This window comes from Cupressus sempervirens, chromosome 6 (genome assembly GCF_028749045.1).
Source record: "Cupressus sempervirens isolate cs-2001-9-10 chromosome 6, ASM2874904v1, whole genome shotgun sequence".
Classification (NCBI taxonomy): Eukaryota; Viridiplantae; Streptophyta; class Pinopsida; order Cupressales; family Cupressaceae; genus Cupressus; species Cupressus sempervirens.
The window spans coordinates 351694420-351717119 of record NC_143123.1 but is presented as its reverse complement, the minus strand read 5'-3'; the positions used below and the strand labels follow the sequence as shown (position 1 = coordinate 351717119).

Genomic DNA, 22700 nt, shown 5'->3' with positions numbered 1-22700 from the left:
GTTATATGCACTCACTTGGCTAAAATACATGAATGTAACATCTTGTTTTCCCAGGTCTAAATTATCATATATCATACTGAAAGAATACAGTTATTACTTTTTTTCATAGGAAGACAGTTTTATCATTTAGGTTCATGTGAATAAGATTTACCATTAAAATCAGTTAGACAAAATTTCTTAACTAAAAACTTGAAATACCATCAATTAAAATTACTACAGAAATTGAAAACCACATACCTCGGAAAACTGAGATCGAAATCAAACTAGTGATGCTTCTACAACCACCTGGGTTAGTCCACAAATATGCTACAACAATTTCACATGATGACTAACATCTAAAAACTGCTATCTCAAAATCAAATGATAATTTCAATTAAATACCACTATATCTAAATTAGGGCATCACATACCACTGTATCAATTAGGGCATCATTTATCATCGATTCATTTAGGGTTTTTGGTACCGCTATTTCACTTATGGCTTCTGCTACCACGGATTCAATTAGGACTTTCGATACCACTGATTCAAATAGGGCTTCCAATACCACGGATTCAATTAGGGCTTCCAATACCACGGATTCAATTAGGGTTCCCGATACCATTGTATCATTTAGGTTTCCAGTCATCTTTCAATCAATTAGGGCTTCAGATTCCTTTTCCACCGATTACTTAACTGTAACAGTAACTCAAGATTAGAAATATGCTTATATTCAATATTCATATAAATGAAAGCAATCCATGATTCTATCTCTTATATCTAGGTGTAAAATAATAGTAATAATGAAATAACTCAATTTAATCTTAACTCCTCAAAAGTAATATTGCCTTTCTTCGGTAAACATTTGAATGCATAGCTTATCTTTGTCTAACGCACGTCTGACATTCCTGGGAAAAGGTGAAACATTGTCAGGGGCTTAACCACCCAACCTCGGACCACAACTTGTCCCCACACAATCTCTAACGAGAAAGGCCCTCCCTACCCAGAATTGGCAGGGGTCATCTTGCCATCTGCTGGGCTTCCTAGTAATTAACTCACCATACGACTTGGCAGCAGGAGATCGCATTAATAGGAGTATGCATGAGCTATTAATTTATTAATATTAAATGATAAATAATGAACTGTCATAACTAATACTGATTCATATTATTGGTGATTCTTTTCTCACACCTCATCACCCATCTTCTTGGCTACACAGCTAGGTGAGTCCCAGGCATTTGGAATTCTGCAAGTAGACAACTCTATTGGTTATTCATGAAGAATACATACATCCAGCATTTCACACTTGTGATTACCTAATTATGTTCTTAAAAGATTGCCAAAATTTGAATGTTTAGTTAATTATTTTGTAAATGATATCTCTTTTGTATTCTTGTAGATTAACTCCACCTCTTCACCATTTCATGGCTTCTCTACCGGTGAATTCCTTGGTGCTTTCAGATTAAATATCACAAAGATGCTTTACATCTTCTTCACCACATACTGGCATCTTAGTTTGGTGAAATCCTTGGTGTTCTATTTTTAATATCTTGTCTCATTATATATATATATATATATATATCAGGATTGATTCCATTTGGAAAGATAACATTTATGCAAATGAATTCAAATAATTACTATTGAGTCATCTCACATATTCGATTACAAATAGATAAGAGATTGGCTGACTTTTGTGCATAAAATAATATCATATTGTCACGAGAAATACGGCAGACTGTGTAAGCAATATCATACAAGGAGAATGTCAAACTTGGAAAAGGGAAAACAACTTCTTTATGCATCTAACAGTGTCTTATTATTTCAGTGGTAAAAGACAAACTTAAGAAAAAGAAACGACAAGATTTATGCCAAGTCAATACCATAACATCATATATTATTAAAAAGGCAATCGATGATCGGAGATGTCAGTTTAAGGAATATATAAAAAGAAATACAGCAGACTTCATCCTGAAGACGACATGCTTATTATATAAGTCTTTGTCATAGTAATAACTAATGAACGACCAACCTAGCAAAGGAATGATGACAGGCTTAAGCTTTAAACAACATCTTTTTAACACATACTGACCAGCACGATGGTATATAAAACATTATCGATTTCCAAAAATTAACAAGTCAGAAGTCTTACGTGACTCCTTGGTGATATCGGCTAGCCTGCGTCTTGAACAATTTCCTTGCTTCAATGCTGAATTCTGCAGCAAGTGATAAGGAGGGTTTTGGCAATACAAACTCAGGTCACTGAGCTATCAATCTGAGATTAACAGGGGCTATGGTTTGAAAGACTGAGATGAAAAATGGTTGCCTGCCTGAAACGATTACGAGATATCTATGAAATAAGCAAGGCCTGACTTTACATCTTCCAACAGTTGCATGAAACCATTCAAATGCCAAAACAAATTGAATTTGAAGAGGGAAAAGAATAAAGGAAAAAATAAGAAGTTGGATAGAAAAAATTGGAAAATTATAACAATTCAATTATTATAATTCGAACATTACTATTATAATGTACAACTAAATATCATTCTATTAAATTATTTAAGTATAATGACGCCAATTCATTTTAATACTTAAATGCACAAATTTAAAAAAAATTACAATGAAAGATAAACTAAAATCCTTTAAGATATGTTTTATAAATAATTTAATTATTTATAAAATAACTCAAATTATTTTAATTAAATTATTTATTAAAATAACTCATGCGGTTCCATAGGTGCATCCTGTTTCAAATCGCTAGGTCCTCTTCTCGTCTGCCCAGTGATGGTGATGCCTTGCCTAATTCTTTTCTGACAATGCTTCCACCCCTTCGACATGTTTCCTGTGAAGAATTTCTCCATAATTAAATTATAAATTATTTAAATATAACAGTTAACCTTCATCTCAATTCCATGAATTCGTGATTAACAATCAACTAACATGTCATCTTCACTTGAAATCATGATGACTATCTTACCATTTCGCCAAATTATAACAAATTAAACTGCCAACTAACATCATGCGAACCTCAACGACTATATTTCAAGCTAGGTCAAAAATTGGGATGAAACATACCATTCCCCTTGTGGTTCATCATCCTCGATGAACATGAAATTGCAACGAACATTATAAAGGAGTATTTTAAAATTGGAATGTAATGTACCATTCCCCTTGTGGTTCATCGTCCTCAATGCTCTCTGCAAATTAGACAATAAGAGAATATTCCAAATACAAGATAACATTGTGATATCATCTCTTTTCTCAATTGGGTCAAAATCAAAATCATAATCGAAATTCAAGGTCCATTTTTACTTTAAAGTTTCCAGAAAGATGCTTGCATGGTAACATAAAAGTAAACACGTACTCACCTGAGTTCTTTTTACCTTACTCGTGGTTTTCTTAGCATCATTTGACTTGATTCTTTTTCATGTTCCTGTCATACTCATTTAAGTACTCACCATATCATTAGTTCGATTTCATACTGATATGTTCATTTAAGAGAATTTTCAGGGTTCAATGACAATAAATAAGATAAGCATTCAAAATTGAAATTCTTCAGCTAGCAAGTTCTAGATCATAACTTAAATCACTTATACATACCATTTGGCATAAGGCACTTATTAATGGGTAGATCGTTTTGGTAAACTTACAGATCACCTAAAAAAGATTATTAGATCCAAGTTTTCTATTTATGTAACCTCGGCCTCTTTGCCCATCTTATAACATTAACATTTCATTATAATTATCATTTCATGATAGAATATACACTTTATCTTCAAAGTAGTATACAACAACTCAATATGTAAAGTCAACATTGCATGTGTATCATACATGTCAAAGGGTAAAAACATGATATACTGTGCAAGATATACATCAGATCAAGATCATAAACATCTGAAACAATTCATAAGATTCTTATTGAGTGGCTCATCATTCATAAGTTAGTATTTGGAAGTTCATCTTTCCATTTCTGTGATTTAGGCTTCCATGCCCATATCGTCAAAGCTTACATTTGTAAACAAGCATTGATAGTTCCAATTATGCAAGTGTGTTTGCTCCTTATTGGAGCACATAATGATCTTGTCGTTTAACCAACATCAGAAAGGATCATGGTTCACAGTTTTACTTTCATTCAGTTCAAGTTCAAATAGGTAACAATTTATTTTTGTCATTAATTTGGGTCGACAAACCCGATCATGATGGATTTAGATAACATTTTATCAAAATTAGTTGCGCCTCGGCATCTGGACCCATTTTAACCTTTTCATTCTTGACAAAGAATGGCCCTCCCTCCAGGAATATGGCATATGTATCATTTTGGTCCTGCCATCTAAGTATTCAGGTGGGTTAAAGTCCCAACAGTTATTCTACAAAATAACTGAAGCGTTTGGAGTCTGGACAATCAACAAAGATCAATTGTTCCGGCAAATCAGCCTAATTGAAGTCCCAACAGTTATTTGACAAAATAATTGAAGTGTTTGGACAATACTTGTTCGGCAAATCAGCTTAATTCCACCTTGGCCAAGGATTTCAAAATGTGGGTTGACAAACCCGATCTCTACCACTCAACTTGCCAATCCTTTTTATCTTTTTAATAGTTTATACATTTGTCCACTTTATATCATTTCAGCCTTCTTGGCTATTCTGAATGATTTTTCCAGTGTGTTTTTCCAAATTTTGATTGCAATATCCATTATGCAAAATAAATCTTTTTCAACATATACATTTTTAGTTTCTTAGAAATAGTGTTGGACCCAAGGTTTCAGCGTTGAACCCAACGCTTTGATATCATATGTAACATCCCATTTTCCTGGGTCTAAATTATCATCTATCATACTCAAAGAATACAGTTATTACTTTGTTTCATAGGAAGACAGTTTTATCATTCAGGTTCATGTGAATAAGACTTACTATTAAAATTAGTTAGACGAAATTTCGAAAAAAAAAATCCTTTAAGATACATTTTATAAATAATTTGATTATTTTAATTAAATTATTTATTAAAATAACTCATGCAGTTCCACAGGTGCATCCTGTTTCAAATTGCTAGGTCCTCTTCCCGTCTGCCCAGTGATGGTGATGCCCTGCCTAATTCTTTTCTGACAATGCTTCCACCCTTTGGACATGTTTCTTGCGAAGAATTTCTCCGTAATTAAATTATAAATTATTTAAATGTAACTGTTAACCTTCATCTCAATTCCATGAATTCGTGATTAACGATCAACTAACATACCATCTTCACTTGAAATCATGACAACTAACTATCTTATCATTTCACCAAATTATAACAAATTAAACTACCAACTGACATCATGCAAACCTCAACGGCTATATTTCAAGCCAGGTCAAAAATTGGGATGTAACATACCATTCCCCTTGTGGTTCATCATCCTCGATGAACATGAAATTGCAACAAACATTATAAAGGAGTATTTTGAAATTGGAATGTAACATAATAAATTATCGTCTATCATACTTAAAGAATACAATTATTGCTCTGATATAGTTATTTGAATTAGTGGTATTGGAAGCCCCAATTGAATCCGTGGTAGCGGAAGCCTTAAGTGAAATAGTGGTACCAGAAACCCTAAATGAACCGATGATAAATGATGCCCTAATTGATACAGTGGTAAGTGATGCCCTAATTTAAATACAGTGGTATTTAATTGAAATTATCATTTGATTTTGAGATAACACTTTTTAGATGTTAGTCATCATGTGAAATTGTTATAGCGTATTTGTGGACTAACCCGGGTGGTTGTAGAAACATCAGTAGTTTGATTTTTGTCTCAGTTTTCTGAGATATGTGGTTTTCAACTTCTGTAGTAATTTTAATTGATGGTATTTCAAGTTTTTAGTTAAGAAATTTTGTCTAACTGATTTTAACGGTAAATCTTATTCACATGAACCTAAACGATAAAACTGTCTTCCTATGAAACAAAGTAATAACTGTATTCTTTCAGTATGATAGATGATAATTTAGACCCAGGAAAACAAGATGTTACAATGAAGAAGTCTAACACATGATTCGATTTACCTTGGGAGTGTCCTATGATTTCTGAACTATCATTCCATACTTTCACATTGTTGGCTCCACTGTCTACATTTATTTTTCTTTTGATCAGTTGCTTCTATTACTCCTTGGGTTTGGGTTCTTACAATGTCCATTGCCATGGAAAATCTTGCAGAGGCGGACAAATTTAGTATCAACATTCTCTATAGACAATTTTTCAAGCTTGAATATTGAGGGGTTTTGGAAAAGATTATTTCCAATATTAAAGATGACCTTACTATTCCCAGACCTTGTCATTATGATTCTCCTTTGATTGGTGGCCAGCCTGTTCCCTGCTATCTAATTGTCACAACCATGGATCTGAACAGGGTGATTGACTTGCTACCTATTGTCAAAACAAATTTATATTTCTTATTCTACTTTTTGGACGTCAGATCTCCACACCTAGTGGACCGGATAGAAACATAGACAGAATCATTATAGAGGATAGGGTAGGGCATAGGAAAATGAAAAAGAGATCAGTTTAGAAATGTTGGATTGAGTTATCATCTTACCAGAGGATACCCAAGAATATGAAGAACTCATTCCCATCAAAATAGGCCTTTGGATTGAGAATCTAACTTATATCTGTGTATGGCAATATGAATAAACTGTAAATGAGTCTCTTAATAATGAACTTTCTATATGTTTAAGTAAACTAAGAATCTTTCAAATGATTTGTCAATGGTCATGGAGATGTCTTTGAAATACATTGGTAATAAAAAACAAGTAGGGCTGAATTCAAAACTCTAACTTGTTTTCAACTTAATTAGTGTACTGTTAAGACACACACATATGGGTATAACATTTAAAAGAAATATTACCAAAAACAAGATCAATTAAAGAAATAAAAGAAGGGCAGTTAATGTAATAAAGATAGTAAGCAATATAGGCAAATGAGGTAAGTAAGATATTTCTCCTTGTGCTTGCTTAGATGGTCCCTTTATAGGTATTTTATTTTTTAAGTTATCTATGTTTGTCAAACGTGTTTTATCCCTTTTATTCTGGTTTAAATGTCTTTTCTTAGTATTTCTTTTCTGATTAATTAGTTAGACAAGGTCTAGCACATCTCAGTTTTATATGGACATAACTCAAATAATAGATCTTTAAAGAATGTCTAGTATTGTTTTAATTTTTAATAGCTGGCATTATCTCTGTAGTGTTTCATATTTCTATTTAGATTGAGAATCATCTCGATTTTAAGCCTTAAACAAAATTAAGACAATATGCATAAATAACTCCTTTTAGCTATCATTCTTGACGTTAGTATGTAAGTTTGTATTTAGTCTCCCTGTGTAGCATCAATGACCAATTTCAAGAAGATGATGGATTTCTGGCTCTGGAGTTTTCTTAAATCTATAACTCAATGCAAAACATCTCAAAGCTATGTAAGGCTAATCTATAAAGCCACAAACTTTTAAATCTAATTTGTTTATAATATGGATAAGTAAAAATAGTTTTTTAAATCTAATTTGTGTGGGTCCAACACACTATCTTTGTATTCGAGTTTGCATAAGTCCCGGGCAAGACCAAAGGTTTTCTTACTTTGTTCTTTCCTACCGGTGCCCACATTGAATGAAGATGTACATATCAAATTTCTTTAATTTAAGTATGTTAGCCGACTGGATGGTTCCGGCGGTATTTTGCATTCTGTAGCCGACGGTCCGGCAGTGTTCCTGTAGCCGACGGTCCAGCGGTGTTTCTGTAGCCGACGGTCCGGCGGTGTTCCTGTAGCTGACGGTCCGGTGGTGTTTCTGTAGCCGACGGTCCGGCGGTGTTTCTGTAGCCGACGGTCCGACGGTGTTTCTGTATTCTGTAGCCGACGGTCCGGCGGTGTTTCGGTATTCCGTAGCCGACGGTCTGGCGGTGTTTCGGTATTCCATAGCCGACGGTCCGGCGATAAAGAGTTTGTAACGGATAGAATAATTGTGGCCGACAGACTCCTTCGGGAAGGTTCGGGAGTAGTATTTATATCCCGTCTGGGATCATTGTAAATCACCATTCATCTACTATTGCGAATATTATGCTACTGTTCTGCTGTTACTTTCTGTATGTGTTCATTTACTTTACCTGTACGGTAAACAAACTAAAATTTCTCTAGGCTTCAACCATATACCGATAAAAAGAGTATTTAATTAATTTTTATTAATTAAATAATCTTATGTCTTAATATTGCAAAATTTCATAGGATATAATTAATTAATCACATAATTAGCCCTACTTTACCCTTAGCCAATTAAAAACAAAAATTCACACCAAACCACATGACTGTTACAATATAGAAAATCAACCAACTCAAAAACAGCAGTCATGCTCAAAAGAAGTGTTCATGAATTCACTTCACCTTAGCGAATTTGGATATGTAGTCAATTAGATACATGTCCACTCTTTTAGGACAAATATTGGCATATGAATATTGTCTCACCTCTCTTAACATTAGATATTACGGGCATGCTTATCCTAGCAATTCAGGGAAGTCGATGCCCAGTACCTGCAATCCTAGATAAAAGACGAGCACATACATACTCACACATAAAAAAAGCAATGACGAGGATCGACACATCATGTAGATCACATCGTCAGGTGATTACGACTTCGTTCCTCAAGCACATCAGACACATCAAATAGAAATGTAAAACATATACTATCCATACATATTTAAGTATGAGGTCAGTAACCAATAAACCTATAGATATAAATAACATCATAACATATAGATCTTTATAATGAAAATAACCATAGTCATCAACTGAAAACACATGATGTCTCAAAACTATCCAATGGCCCATGATATATATAAACAAATTACAATGTAATGTCATACATTGATATCCTCATGTAGCACTGAAATAATTAATGCAAACATGAAAAACAACCTAAAAGAATTTGGCAATATGAACTGAAATGCAACCTATGGGTGGGCAGTACACAAACAATTCATTTATTACATGTTGTGTAAAAATCATCCACATTTGCCAGAAAAAAGGAGTTTTGTGTCATTTCAGTTGTTGTAGGAGTCCACAAGCTTTTTGCTATTATGTTGACATGATTTTTTTAGTCAACACCTTCATTACCAAAGTTATATTGATTCTTGCTTGTGCTTGCAATTTTGACTAACCTGTAGTGTTAATATCCCTTTATGATCTAATCTTGTACGATGTTTTTATATACAGGTATATTATTATGTGCAAAGACAAATGTTGCTAAATCAAAGCTTGCAGCAGATTTTGCCGATGGAACTGATTCTATAGGAAGAAATAGGTTTGTTACATGTGGTTTTCCTCCTTGTTTTACCTTGGGGTGACTAGCTTTATCCTTTCCAAGGTTCTACATGCTCATAATATTTGTTGCAACCTTTTTGATACTTAACATTTTTCTTTTATATGCTGATGTTGCATCATTATTTGGGGCTGCAACAGTCTGTCTGATGCATGCTGCAAATGCATAAGTACTCCACTAATGTAATGTTAATGTAGTTTCAGTTGGATAAAATGCACTGAAGATATATATATATATATATATATATATATATATATATATATATATATATATATATATATATATATATAAGTCAATAAGCTAACGTTTTTGATAACTAATGAGAGTTAAAATATACTTATGATTTCAGAAGGTAACTTGAAACACACATAAAAATCTGCAAGTGCTATGATAGGTTACATCATATCCAAAATCCTGGGATAATTAACATGGCACTAGAGCAGGTAGAATATTTGTATTAATGTTCGGCTCCATTCTCTAAGATTTGACAGACCAGATTTAATGAGATGAAGATATTTAAAGAGACTTTGACCATTGATGGAATGATTAATAATCTTATTCAGTTTTAATTTGATTTGAGAAGTTTTCAAATTTATATATTCTCCCAATGTGCCCAAGGAATCCATGCTTGAGGAATCTGCCAAATTTTGCCCTAGAGCAGAAGGAAGGATAAATTTTCCAGAGTCTCCTGTGGAGACAAATTTGCAGGTATTTTTTAAAATAAAGGGTTTGATTGAGATCTTATAACACATTGGGATTGGATATGCTGGAACAATCGTAGGGTATAAATATTATTGCTTTGTTTTCCAATTCAAAAGGGCTGTTGAAAATTTGAGCCAAAGATTATTTTTCGCATGCAAATAAATTGACTACTTGAGAGGTCAAAAGAAATATTTTCAAATGTCAATAATGGCTCAAAGAAAATTGAGAAAAGAAAAACCACTATTGCTCATACCAGCGATGCAGGTTCTATATCACACCCAATGATGCAGACATTCCAATGGCATCTGAGTCATTTATGTGACAGTTAGTCCACACGCGATAATCATGTTGTGACTCTAAGAACTGTCATATAAAACTTGAGAAATGGGCATTGATAGAAGACCCTAAAAGGGAGTGAAGTGGGTGCTAGAATCATTTGAATTGATCTAGAGTTCCTTTCTGTTATACAAACAGGAAGAGGGCATGTAATCCTTGTGACTGATATTTGGCCTGAAGACAGTAGAAACTGCAGTGACTAATCCTTGTGACTGGTTCGCACAAAAGCTTGGATGTTGAGAGATGGATTGGTTTGAACAAAAGCTGTGATGACCCTTACTATAAGGGTTATCCAAACTGACTTTTGGCAATTCGTTAAACACTTAGCATGCAACCATAAATGCGTAAAGATATAATGTTTGAAACAATTCACCAAGTAAACAGATGAAACAAGTGCAGTAGATATCAACAATATTTAGGAAAAATTGATTGTTATTAGCATTCAGAGATTGATTTGTACAAACTCTAATGGAAATAGCAATTTTTGCAATGTTTCAATTAAAGGTAACAGCGTCTAAGCATCTACAGTCCTGAACCTAATTTTTAAAATCAAGAACCTGGAAATCTGCAGTCAAGTGTGTCACATGTATGAATCTTTAAATGGCACCTCTTCCTGACCGTCTGCAACCCTGCTGGTGTAATTGCTGAATGTGGTTCAGGTCTGCTCCTGTCTGTTACAGCACTGCTGTACCTGTACGGCTCTGGCACGATTTTTAATATAAATTCCTCAGCCCTCCAAACAGTCCCCAAATGATATATGATGAATCGCCTAGTATAAATTAAATAGCCTCCAAAAATAACGAAGGTAATTCTGGACAGTTTGTGATATGGAGACAATTTTGTGACCTGTGCCCTGGTACGGCTCTGACATGTACGGCCCTGTTCAACAAATAATTGGCTGTGTATTGGATGCTTTCCTTGGTAAAATCTGAGACGCCTTAGGGTATTGTATAACCCCTTTCCAAGCAAAAAATCAGACTCCTATGCTGTGAAGAGTTATGAGCAAAATATGAATTCAGACCTGATCAAAATCCCATCCGAAAAAGCACAGTTTTTCTCCTAATCTTGGCCAGTTGATGCTGTAAGAAGAGGATGAACTCCGAACCCTTGCAAAGAACTAAAATCCTCAAAACCACCCTTCAGAATTGATCCTTCATGAAATGGCAGAATACCATCTCCAATGAGCAACCCTTCAGAAGATATCTCACTTCCTCAGTTATGCAGATCCAAGGGAGTTTTCGTTCCCAAAGACCTAATGAAAATTTGCAAACCGAAGACCACAAATTGCTCCAATATGATAAGTAGTAGAATCCACAAAATTGCTTGTTCAAATGGGTGCCTCTTGTCCCCTATTTATTCACTTTTTTTGAGAAGTCACTGGAAGCTTCTAGAAACGTCTTTTATAATATCTTATTATAATGCACTTTATTATTAAATAACTTTATAAAATTAAATAAATAACTTTGTAAAATTAAAAGTGCAATCTCAATTCAACATTAGAACATGTAGGTCCCATTTACTGGATGTAGGATTATTATACTCTCCGAGAGCAAAAATGCAATCATCTGGCAAAGAGATGACTCTCTCTCCAAAATCATTTGCCTACGAGAGTCGATGATAGGCAAATCTACTGTAGGAATTGTGTCGCTAGAAAGGGGACATGACAGTCCGCCCTTCCTGAAATTGCTTGTCCTCAAGCAATCTCAAAGCTGGATGCTGCAAAATTGTTTCATTTTCTCAAATGGCATCTTCAACTGGTAGATCTCTCCATTTAACCAAATATTCTCTGATCACCCTTCTGCGGAGCTGCTTTTCCCCACTTTTCAAAATGAATTCCGGCACTAAGATCAATTTCCCTTCATCATCCAAGGGAGGTAACACCGTAGAAGGTACCACATTCTGTCCCAACGCTTTTTTGAGGCGCGACACATGGAACACATTGTACACTTTGCTATCTGCGGGAAGCTCAAGCTCATAAGCCAATTCCCCTATTCGCTTGGTGATCCTGAAAGGCCCATAATACCTAGGCTTAAGCTTTTCTAACCCACCTTTTTTGAGAGTAGATTGCCGAAATGGCTATAGCATGAGGTAAACCATGTCACCAACCTCAAAGCTTCTCTCTATCCTCTTTTGATCTGCATACTACTTATACTGATTCTGTGCCCGAGCTATGTTATCCCAGAGAGCATTAATAATGTCCTTACTCTCTTGAATCAAATCCCCGGCACGTGGAACCCGAACATCACCCATCAGCAAGTCAATAAAACTCGGTGCATCATACCCATATAATGCTCGGAAAGGTGTCATCTGAATAGACATGTGAAAGGTGGTATTATAACAATATTCACACAAATAAATCCATTTCACCCATGCCTTCTGCTGATCAGCCACGTAATTTCTCAAGTAGCCTTCTACCCACTTGTTGACTATTTCCGTTTGTCCATCAGTCTGCGGGTGGTAACTAGTACTGGGTGTCAGCTCAATGCCACATAATCGGAACACCTCCTTCCAAAAATGACTCAAGAATCTACTAACCCTGTCGCTTACAACACTTCGGGGTATCCCATGTAACCTGAAAATCTCTCTGAAGAATACCTCAACTACCTGTACTGCTGTGTAAGTAGTGGTGATGGGAAAGAAGTGAGCATATTTCGTTAGTCTTTCCACCACCACATAAATGCAATCGCGTCCTTGGGCCTTAGGCAAACCTGTAATGAAGTCCATGGCTATGCATTCCCACTTTCGATCCAGAATGGGAAGTGGCTGTAGGAGTCCTGCTGGGAAGGTGTTTTCTTGTTTATTTTGCTGACAAACAGGACACTCACGGACATACTGCAATACATCTGTTTTGAGTCCTTTCGATGTGAACCGTTCTCGCACCTGTCTATATGTTTTAAAGTACCTGGGATGACTAGCTATAGGTGAATCATGAAGAGCCCGCATAATAGACCGCTTCACCTTTGATCCTGGGACTAAAAATACCCTGCTTTTGTAAATAATCAATTCATCCACAAGTGTATACCTGGTATCAACAATTGTCCCATCAACTATCCCAGATGCCCAAGAGTCTCTAGCGTACTCTGCAACAATCAAATGCTTCCAATCCTCAGAGATTTTAACCATCGCACTAAGATGTGGCCTGCGTGACAAGGCGTCTGCTACCACATTCTGAGTTCCGCTAACGTATGATATATCAAAGTCGTAGGCCTGCAGCTTACTCACCCATTTCTGCTGTCTATCATTGAGATCTCTTTGTCCAAGGAAATGTCTCAAACTGTTGTGGTCAGTTTTTATACAAAACTTACCACCTACTAGATACTACCTGAATTTAGCTAATGCGTGCATGATAGCTAACATCTCCTTATCGTAAATGCTGAATGATCTCTCTGGCCCACGGAGTTTCCTACTCTCATATGCAATAGGGTGTTTGTCCTGCATCAGAACAACCCCAATACCATCTCCGGATGCGTCACACTGGAGTTCAAATGGCTTTGAGAAATCGGGCAATGCTAATACTGGACATGAAGTCATGATCTCCTTAAATCTGTCAAAACAAGCCTGTGCCTTTGATGTCCAAACAAAGGCTCCCTTTTTAAGTAAGTCTGTCATAGGTGCCGCATGTCGTGAATATCCGCAAACAAATCTGCGATAGAAGCCACATAAACCAAGGAATCCTCTCAGCTGGGTCAGGTTCTCAGGAATAGGCCACTCCACTATAGCACGGATCTTGTCAGGATCCATCCGTACTCCTCTACTGATAATATGACCTAAGTATAATAACTCGGTCATACCCAAATCACATTTGGACTCTTTGGCATACAAGGACTCTGCCTGCAAGGTATCAATACTGTCTCTAAATGCTCCATATGCTCATGCCATGTTCGACTGTATACCAAGATATCATCAAAGAAAACCAACACAAACTTCCTCAGTTGATGATGGAAGACTTTATTCATGGTGGACTTGAAAGTAGCTGGAGCATTGGTCAAACCGAATGGCATAACGACAAACTCAAAGTGCCCACAGTGACATCTGAATGCAATCTTCTCTATGTCCTGTTCTTTGACTCTAATTTGGTGGTAGCCGGATCTCAAATCAATCTTGCTAAAGTAACATGCCCCATGTAGTTCATCTATCAGCTCATCAATCCGCGGAAGGGGATATCTATTCTTAATGGTTTTCTTATTCAACACTCTGTAATCTATGCACATCCGAAGTGAACCATCTTTCTTCTTTACCAAAACTACTGAAGAAGCAAAAGGAGACTTACTAGGTCTAATGTGTCCCATTGCAAGAAGTTCCTTGATGGTTTTTTCTATTTCATCTTTGAGCCTCTTTGGATGCCTGTATGGAGTAATCATAACTGGTTTAGCACCCTCTTCTAATTCGATGATGTGCTCAATCCCTCTATCAGGTGGTGTACCAGGTGGAATATCGCTGAATACCTTACTATACTTCTTTCTCAATATTTGGATGTCTGGATGATATTCTGTCTTTTGTTGTTCCTCCTTTGTGGGCATGAGAGTACACATGGCTGCCCATTCAATATCGTTATGTCTCACCAATCTTTCCAATCGTCTGAGAGAAATAGTTCGGATGTCACTATTCCTGATAGCTCTCAACACATGCTGCTTCCCATCTACCTCAACCTTGATCTCCATGTCCTTGAGTCGGAAAGTGACCTCACCCAATAAAAGTAACCATGTCATACCTAAAACGATATCCAAGTCACCCATATTGACCGCATGGTAATTTGCTTTGAACTCATAATTATTCAGGCGTAAAGGCATGTCTCTAACCATTCTGTTACACTTAAGAGTATATCCATTAGCAACCTGTACTCGGAGACCCTCAAACTCCTCTGTCTTAATACCACGGCGCTCAACCAGACGTGCATCAATGAAGTTGTGCGTAGCACCTGTATCAACCAATGTGAACACCTTCTGTCCTGCCAGAACACCACGTAACCTAAAGGATCCCTCCTGCTGAATACTAGACAAATGCCCCTGCTGTAAATGTAACTCAGGTTCCTTTTTTTGTTTTGAATTTTCTGTTTCTCCCTCAGGCTCTGAATCACTGTGATCATCCTCATTTGCTGTACTGTTGGAATCTGACCCTTCGTAATATGCCCACATAACTCTATTGGCCTTTCCCTTGGGTCTCAAAGGAAAATCATGGTCCCTGTCATATGGGCCTTTGCAATAGAAGCATAGTTTCTTCCTGCGCAAGTCGTTTAATGCTTCTGCATCCAGGGGTGTAGTGGATTTTCCTTTGGTATCAATGTTCTTCCCTTTATTCTTATCAAACTTCTTATTGTCTCTGAAAGAAGTAGTACTCCTGGGAGTGAACCTGCTAGAAGGTGCTGTAAGCTCCATACTCCGTGCTTTCCTCATAGCCTCCTGAAGTGTTGGTGGGTCAAATGCCTTAATCCACCCCTTGAGGGGTTCAGACAATCCTTCTGTGAATAAGATAACCAACCGTCTCTCAGACAGATCCTGTACCATAACTGACAACCTCTGAAATTCACTAATATAAACCTCCAAACTGCCTGACTGTCTCAACTGTGCGAGGTCACGAAAATAGATCTCTGGATCCTTCCTATCAAAATGCTCAACCAATCTATCCACAAAGTCCTAGTAAGATGTCACCTGATTGTGCTGCAAAGTGACCATCCCGTGTGACCACCAATCATGAGCTACACCTTCCAAATGCAAGGTGGCATACCTGATGGCATCTATCTCAGACACAGGCCTTAATGCTAGGAAGGTGTCCAACTTATGAATCCATGCCTGTGCTGTCATCTGACCACTACCATCAAAAGATGGTAAAGTGAGTTTGCCAGCAGCTCGCTGCAACTCGCTATCATGACCTCCTCTAGGCCTCCTGTTTTGACGGCTACTCCTCATATGCTCTCTCCTCTGGTTCAGATAGCGATCAAAGTTCAATAGTTCACGTACATGTGGTGGTAATGCCTGCCATTCTGTAGTAGCAACTCTGAGATCATCCTGAAAATCATCCGGCAGGTCATCTTCTCCTATCTCCTGAGCCTCCTCCCTTAGGAAGGTGGGACGAGTAGGCCTGTTTGCTGTCCATGATCTGCGCCTAGGAGCACCCTGTGAGCCTGCCACACTTCTATTATCATGATCAGGTGTACCTCTACCATGTTCCTGAATCCTAGGCTGAACAACTCTCTCCATTATGGTAGTCAATGCTTGTAGTGACTGGGCTATTTCTTGCTGTCCGGTAGTCATGATTCTGTAAAACTCTCTGGTCTCATCGTCATCAACTCTGGGAAATCTAGGTGGACTCTGTGACTGTCTCTCACCCATATCTCTGAATTTCTGTTCGCCCTTAAGTGTTGCTCCTCTGCAAATATAATATCTGGAATAAGGTTGCATAAGATGTTCTACCCAATAGGATGGCAAGAACACGGCTCTGATACAACTGTGATGACCCTTACTATAAGGGTTATCCAAACTGACTTTTGGCAATTCGTTAAACACTTAGCATGCAACCATAAATGCGTGAAGATATAATGTTTGAAACAATTCACCAAGTAAAAAGATGAAACAAGTGTAGTAGATATCAAAAATATTTAGGAAAAATTGATTGTTATTAGCATTCAGAGATTGATTTGTACAAACTCTAATGGAAATAGCAATTTTTGCAATGTTTCAATTAAAGGTAACAGTGTCTAAGCATCTACAGTCCTGAACCTAATTTTTAAAATCAAGAACCTGGAAATCTGTAGTCAAGTGTGTGACATGTATGAATCTTTAAATGGCGCAACCCTGCTGGTGTAATTGCTGAATGTGGTTCAGGTCTGCTCCTGTCTGTTACAGCACTGCCGTACCTGTACGGCTCTGGCACGATTTTTAATATAAATTCCTCAGCCCTCCAAACAGTCCCCAAATGATATATGATGAATCGCCTAGTATAAATTAAATAGCCTCCAAAAATAACGAAGGTAATTCTGGACAGTTTGTGATATGGAGACAATTTTGTGACCTGTGCCCTGGTACGACTCTGACATGTACGGCCCTGTTCAACAAATAATTGGCTGTGTATTGGATGCTTTCCTTGGTAAAATCTGAGACGCCTTAGGGTATTGTATAACCCCTTTCCAAGCAAAAATTTAGACTCCTATGCTGTGAAGAGTTATGAGCAAAATATGAGTTCAGACCTGATCAAAATCCCATCCGAAAAAGCACAGTTTTTCTCCTAATCTTGGCCAGTTGATGCTGTAAGAAGAGGATGAACTCTGAACCCTTGCAAAGAACTTAAATCCTCAAAACCACCCTTCAGAATTGATCCTTCATGAAATGGCAGAATACCATCTCCAATGAGCAACCCTTCAGAAGATATCTCACTTCCTCAGTTATGCAGATCCAAGGGAGTTTTCGTTCTCAAAGACCTAATGGAAATTTGCAGACCGAAGATCACAAATTGCTCCAATATGATAAGTAGTAGAATCCACAAAATCGCTTGTTCAAATGGGTGCCTCCTGTCCCCTATTTATTCACTTTTTTTGAGAAGTCACTGGAAGCTTCTAGAAACGTCTTTTATAATATCTTATTATAATGCACTTTATTATTAAATAACTTTATAAAATTAAATAAATAACTTTATAAAATTAAAAGTGCAATCTCAATTCAACATTAGAACATGTAGGCCCCATTTACTGGATGTAGGATTATTACTCTCCGAGAGCAAAAAAGCAATCATCTGGCAAAGAGATGACTCTCTCTCCAAAATCATTTGCCTACGAGAGTCGATGATAGGCAAATCTACTGTAGGAATTGTGTCGCTAGAAAGGGGACATGACAAAAGCATGGGTGTTGGGAGAGAATTGGAATCATAGTTTAGCCCCTGTTGTGTGTGTTTTTTTTTGACAACAGAGACTACGGAAACTTCTCCTTAATTCCACGATGCAAATAAATACACAACAGACAGTTAGGAAAAGGAATAGAAGCAATGAAGTTCTATGCTATTGCAACCAGTCAAAAATGGACTCTCTAGGAAGAACACTACCTTTTCTAGTTGATGCTAAACTTAATGTGGATTCAATTACCTTCTGCATACTACAAGAACTTGATCAAGCTCCACCACCCTGAATGAACACTTCAGGTGTATAGAATGTTGTATACCTAATTAAGGTTGTGAACACTATTATTTTTGCATAAATATGTCAGAGTTGTCATAAAATGATCATTTAATAAGAAGAGAGGAAGAGTGATTTGTTACATTTGAGCTTCCATGTGTGAAATATAGTAATTTGAGATTAACAATTGCCAAGTGACTTATTGGAACTGAATTCTGGAAATAGAAGGTGAATTGAGAGGTGCTGAATAGGAAAATCAGAATTAGGTATTTGCATACACGAAAGTTCTTGAGGAGGGGGGATGGAATGGATTATTATTCAATTCATTAGATGTTCCTAGAGCCGGTATTTATGTAATGAGCATGAACTACTGTAGAATTATTAGATATGGGCTGCATCAAAGGGATACAAGTGAGATCATGGAGATCCTCGCTTACTTATGATAGAGGTCGGCAAATTCTTGGAAATGGAGTGGACAAATGAGAATCAAAGTTCATACTTGCACTTAATTGGAGCAACCCTTGTGAAAAGAAATTTATGGCAGTACAACCATTTTGACTTGGAGTATGATTATCAACAAGTATCTATAGGAATCAATAGGTTTGGATTTGAAATCAAGGAATCTCATCACCATGAATTCCTTACGCAATACCTCTTGGTGAGTCCACCAATGTTGTCGTTGTGAGAAGAACAAAGGCATGGGAACATCTTGATCCTTCCACTTAGTAAGATGAATGGTACTCGTGAGGCAACACCTCCAGGTGCTTTCATTACTAATGCTGTTATCTGAGATGTATTTGATGGCGATGCTTCCTAGCATGTGACTGTGAGAAAAATTTCTGATTTGTGTCTATATTCTTCTGCATCTCCCATGAGACATCATACTAGTACAAGTATAGTGGCAGAAGTTGAATTGAGAAAATCATTTTTAAGCATTGGACTTGATAGTGACTGAAAAATCTATAAAAAATGGAATAAGTGGGAATTTTACATTGCCGGAGAAGAATAACCAATGTTCTATTTCGATTGTTTGACAAATGCTTATACAGAAGCGTTTTTCTGATTTGATGCATATGAACCTTCGTTGGAGCAACTAGTATCAAGGATGCATGGATAAGTATTCATTAGCTTTGAGTATTACATTTATCTTCTTAGTGTATTCTCTCTCTTAATTGTATTTCTATATGTACTATAAGAGTTGTTTTCCTTGATCTTTTCCCTTGTCTCTGAGGATGTTCTTGTATGAAAGAAGGATGGTACATTAGGTATGCTATGAAATATGAGTACCCTTCTATATCAAGAGGGAGCCTAATGTTTATTAGAGGCAACCTTGGACAAAGAGAGGGAGCAGATAGAAAATATATTTCAGTCAAACTTTTGATGATCTTGGCCGTATTGATTCAGAAGGAGTAGACCATGTTGAGATGGAATTCTTCACTAATAAGAAACTATAGCAGTTAAAAGACCATGATTCATGGGATAAAGTTCCATTTGTGTAGGGTGGAAGGCTTTATGTGAATATCTAGACTATGACATTCCTAGATGGATGGATACTTGTTGAACAAGTAAGCATGAAACGACCTCCTAACAAATTCAGAGGGAGTTTGACACTTCATTAGAGACAACCTTGCACTTGGAGGTCAGAAAATTTGATATTAGACTCAAAGGGAGTTTTGATACTTTATTAGAAACCTTGAGAAGGAGGTCAAAAGGTTAGTGTTTCTTCATGAAGGAGTTCCAAGTGGAATCCATCATGATACGTTCTTGTCTATGAGAGATGAGTTTGAGGTGAAAACCTTATTCTTGATATAGTTTGTGGTGGATGTTATGACTACACTACATGACAATATCCGTGGTGACTTCATATAAACTATTGATATAATGTGTGTATGGGCAATGCCCCCCCGTCTACATCATGCAGAAGTGACAACTTTCAAATGATTATCACTTGTATTTGCATAAGTTATTGGAAGGTGATGACCTTACAACTGTTAGGTAATATGGATCAGTTCTGTAAATATAATTATATTGCCATTGTTATAGATATGTTCCAAATGCAGATTTGGATCTCATGTAAGTATGAGAGGAGGAGACATGTCTCCAAGGTTTAAACATTATTAGTTAGTATATATATATATATATTATAATATATGTAATATATATATATTATATATATAATATATAAATATATAATATGTGCGTAAAAGAATATTTATCTAATGATGATTTGCTGTCAATAATGGAACGCATGATCATATCAATCTGATTGTAACTATAAACTTAACACTCCCTCTTAGTTAGGAAGGATTGATATAGAACATTTATGTTCTTGAGTGTATGAAGAGATATCATCTCAGTATGATATTCCTAGAATGGCATATTTAAGGATATCAACATAAATTTATCAACACACACATATATATAATAACATATATTACTTATGGAATTGGCTTTGATTCCTCAATAAGGCTAAATTTCTCAACATTTATTCTTTAGCAAAGAGGGAATTGAAGCAAATTCTATAACTTTAATATAAGTTTAACACCACCTTAAGTGTGGTTTATAATAAATTAAATTCTTATGGTTCTTGGGGCAATCAAAGCCAATTCCATATGTAATATATGTTATTATATATATATGTGTGTGTGTGTGTGTTGATAGATTTATGTTGATATCCTTAAATATGCCATTCTAGGAATATCATACTGAGATGATAGCTTTTCATATACTCAAGAACATAAATGTTCTATACCAATACATCCTAACTAAGAGGGAGTGTTAAGTTTGTAGTTACAGACTTACAGTCAGATTGATATTATCATGTGTTCCATTATTGATGGTAAATCATTATTAGATAAATATTCTTTTATATACATATATTATTATATATTATAATATATAATAGAATAGAGTCAATATCTTACTCTTTATTATGACAATAAGCTAATGTTATTGATAACTAATGAGAGTTAAAATTTACATATGCTTTCAAAAGGTAACTTGGAACACACATAAAAACCTACAAGTGATATTATAAGTTACATTGTGTCCAAAATTCTGGGATAATTAACAACTAACATGCATTGAAGTTTTACAAGTTAAGCATGTCTTTTTTGCATAGACAATTTTCGTTAGAATGATGCATAAATGGAGTTTTAAAGAAAGTCACATTATACATACCAAGTGCATTTGACATGCCTTCATATTAAAATATAAACTAATAAATTAATTAATCCAAAATGCATTCATAGTTTTCTTCAACATATCACTTCTTTTCATTACTTTGATAGTAAGTTGCCCATATAAAGAAAACTTTGAAAATAATTTTCTATTAATACAAGGTTTGTTGTGTTTCCTTAGGTTATCGTGGTTGATTTATAAGGATTGTTGCAAATGTAATAGCACTGCCTGTTTATTATGTGTTTTCTAAGCGCAGATCTAAATATATATGTATAGGAGTAGTAGAGACATGTCTCATGAAGAGACATGTATATATATATATTTGTTAAATTGACGATTAATCAAATGCAATAATGTTTAACCAATAACTATAGAAGGATCATCTCTAGATCAATTCAATCTCACTGAAGCTACAACATCAACACTCCCTCTTAGGTAAGGAGGATAAACACATGGTTAGATATTACCTCAATGTAATATCAAGTTGGCATGATGAAGAATATCTTTGATCAGAAGATACAATTTAGATATCATCTCTTGATATCAGGAGTAATGGCCTCAGAATATCAAGTCACATGATATTTACCAAGTACTCAAAAAATGTCCATAGATAATGTATCCTGACTAATACTTACCATTGAAACATTCATGGTCTGTTTAAGGAACTAAATCCACCATTCAAGTTATCATCTATCATGATCTACTTAGACATCATAAGGTGTTCATCACAATAGAAGGCTATGGTTTGTTTAAGGAACTTAATCCACCATGCAAGTATTCATGTATCATGATCTATTGCATCATAAGATGTCCATCACAATAGAAGGCTATGGTCTCCTTAAGGCACTTAATCCACCATGCAAGATATAATCTGTCATGATTTGCTTAGACATCATAAGTTGCCCGTTATAATACAAGATAAAGTTATTGTAAGATTGTCACCTTTCAATAACTTCTGCAAATACAAGTGATAATCATTTGGAAGTCATCACTTCCTCATGATGTGCACAGTGGGGCATGTCCATTAAATCACGTAGTCATGCACATGGATTTTCAGACTCACTCTGAATATCAAT

The 22700-nt window shown here is 36.0% G+C and overlaps 1 protein-coding gene across 10 annotated transcripts in view; it reads left to right on the top strand.

The window, feature by feature from the left end:
* LOC149552570 (Pseudouridine synthase family protein) overlaps positions 1 to 22700 on the top strand; it is a 249888-nt gene that overhangs the window by 94276 nt on the left and 132912 nt on the right. For all 10 annotated transcript variants that reach the window (XR_016352956.1, XR_016352955.1, XR_016352957.1 and 7 more), the window contains one exon: positions 9200 to 9287. Coding sequence is in view for 6 of the 10 variants with exons in the window: in XM_089788168.1 (XP_089644294.1) it covers positions 9200 to 9287 (88 nt within the window). In the remaining 4 variants the exon portion in view is untranslated. The remainder of the gene's footprint in view (positions 1 to 9199; positions 9288 to 22700) is intronic.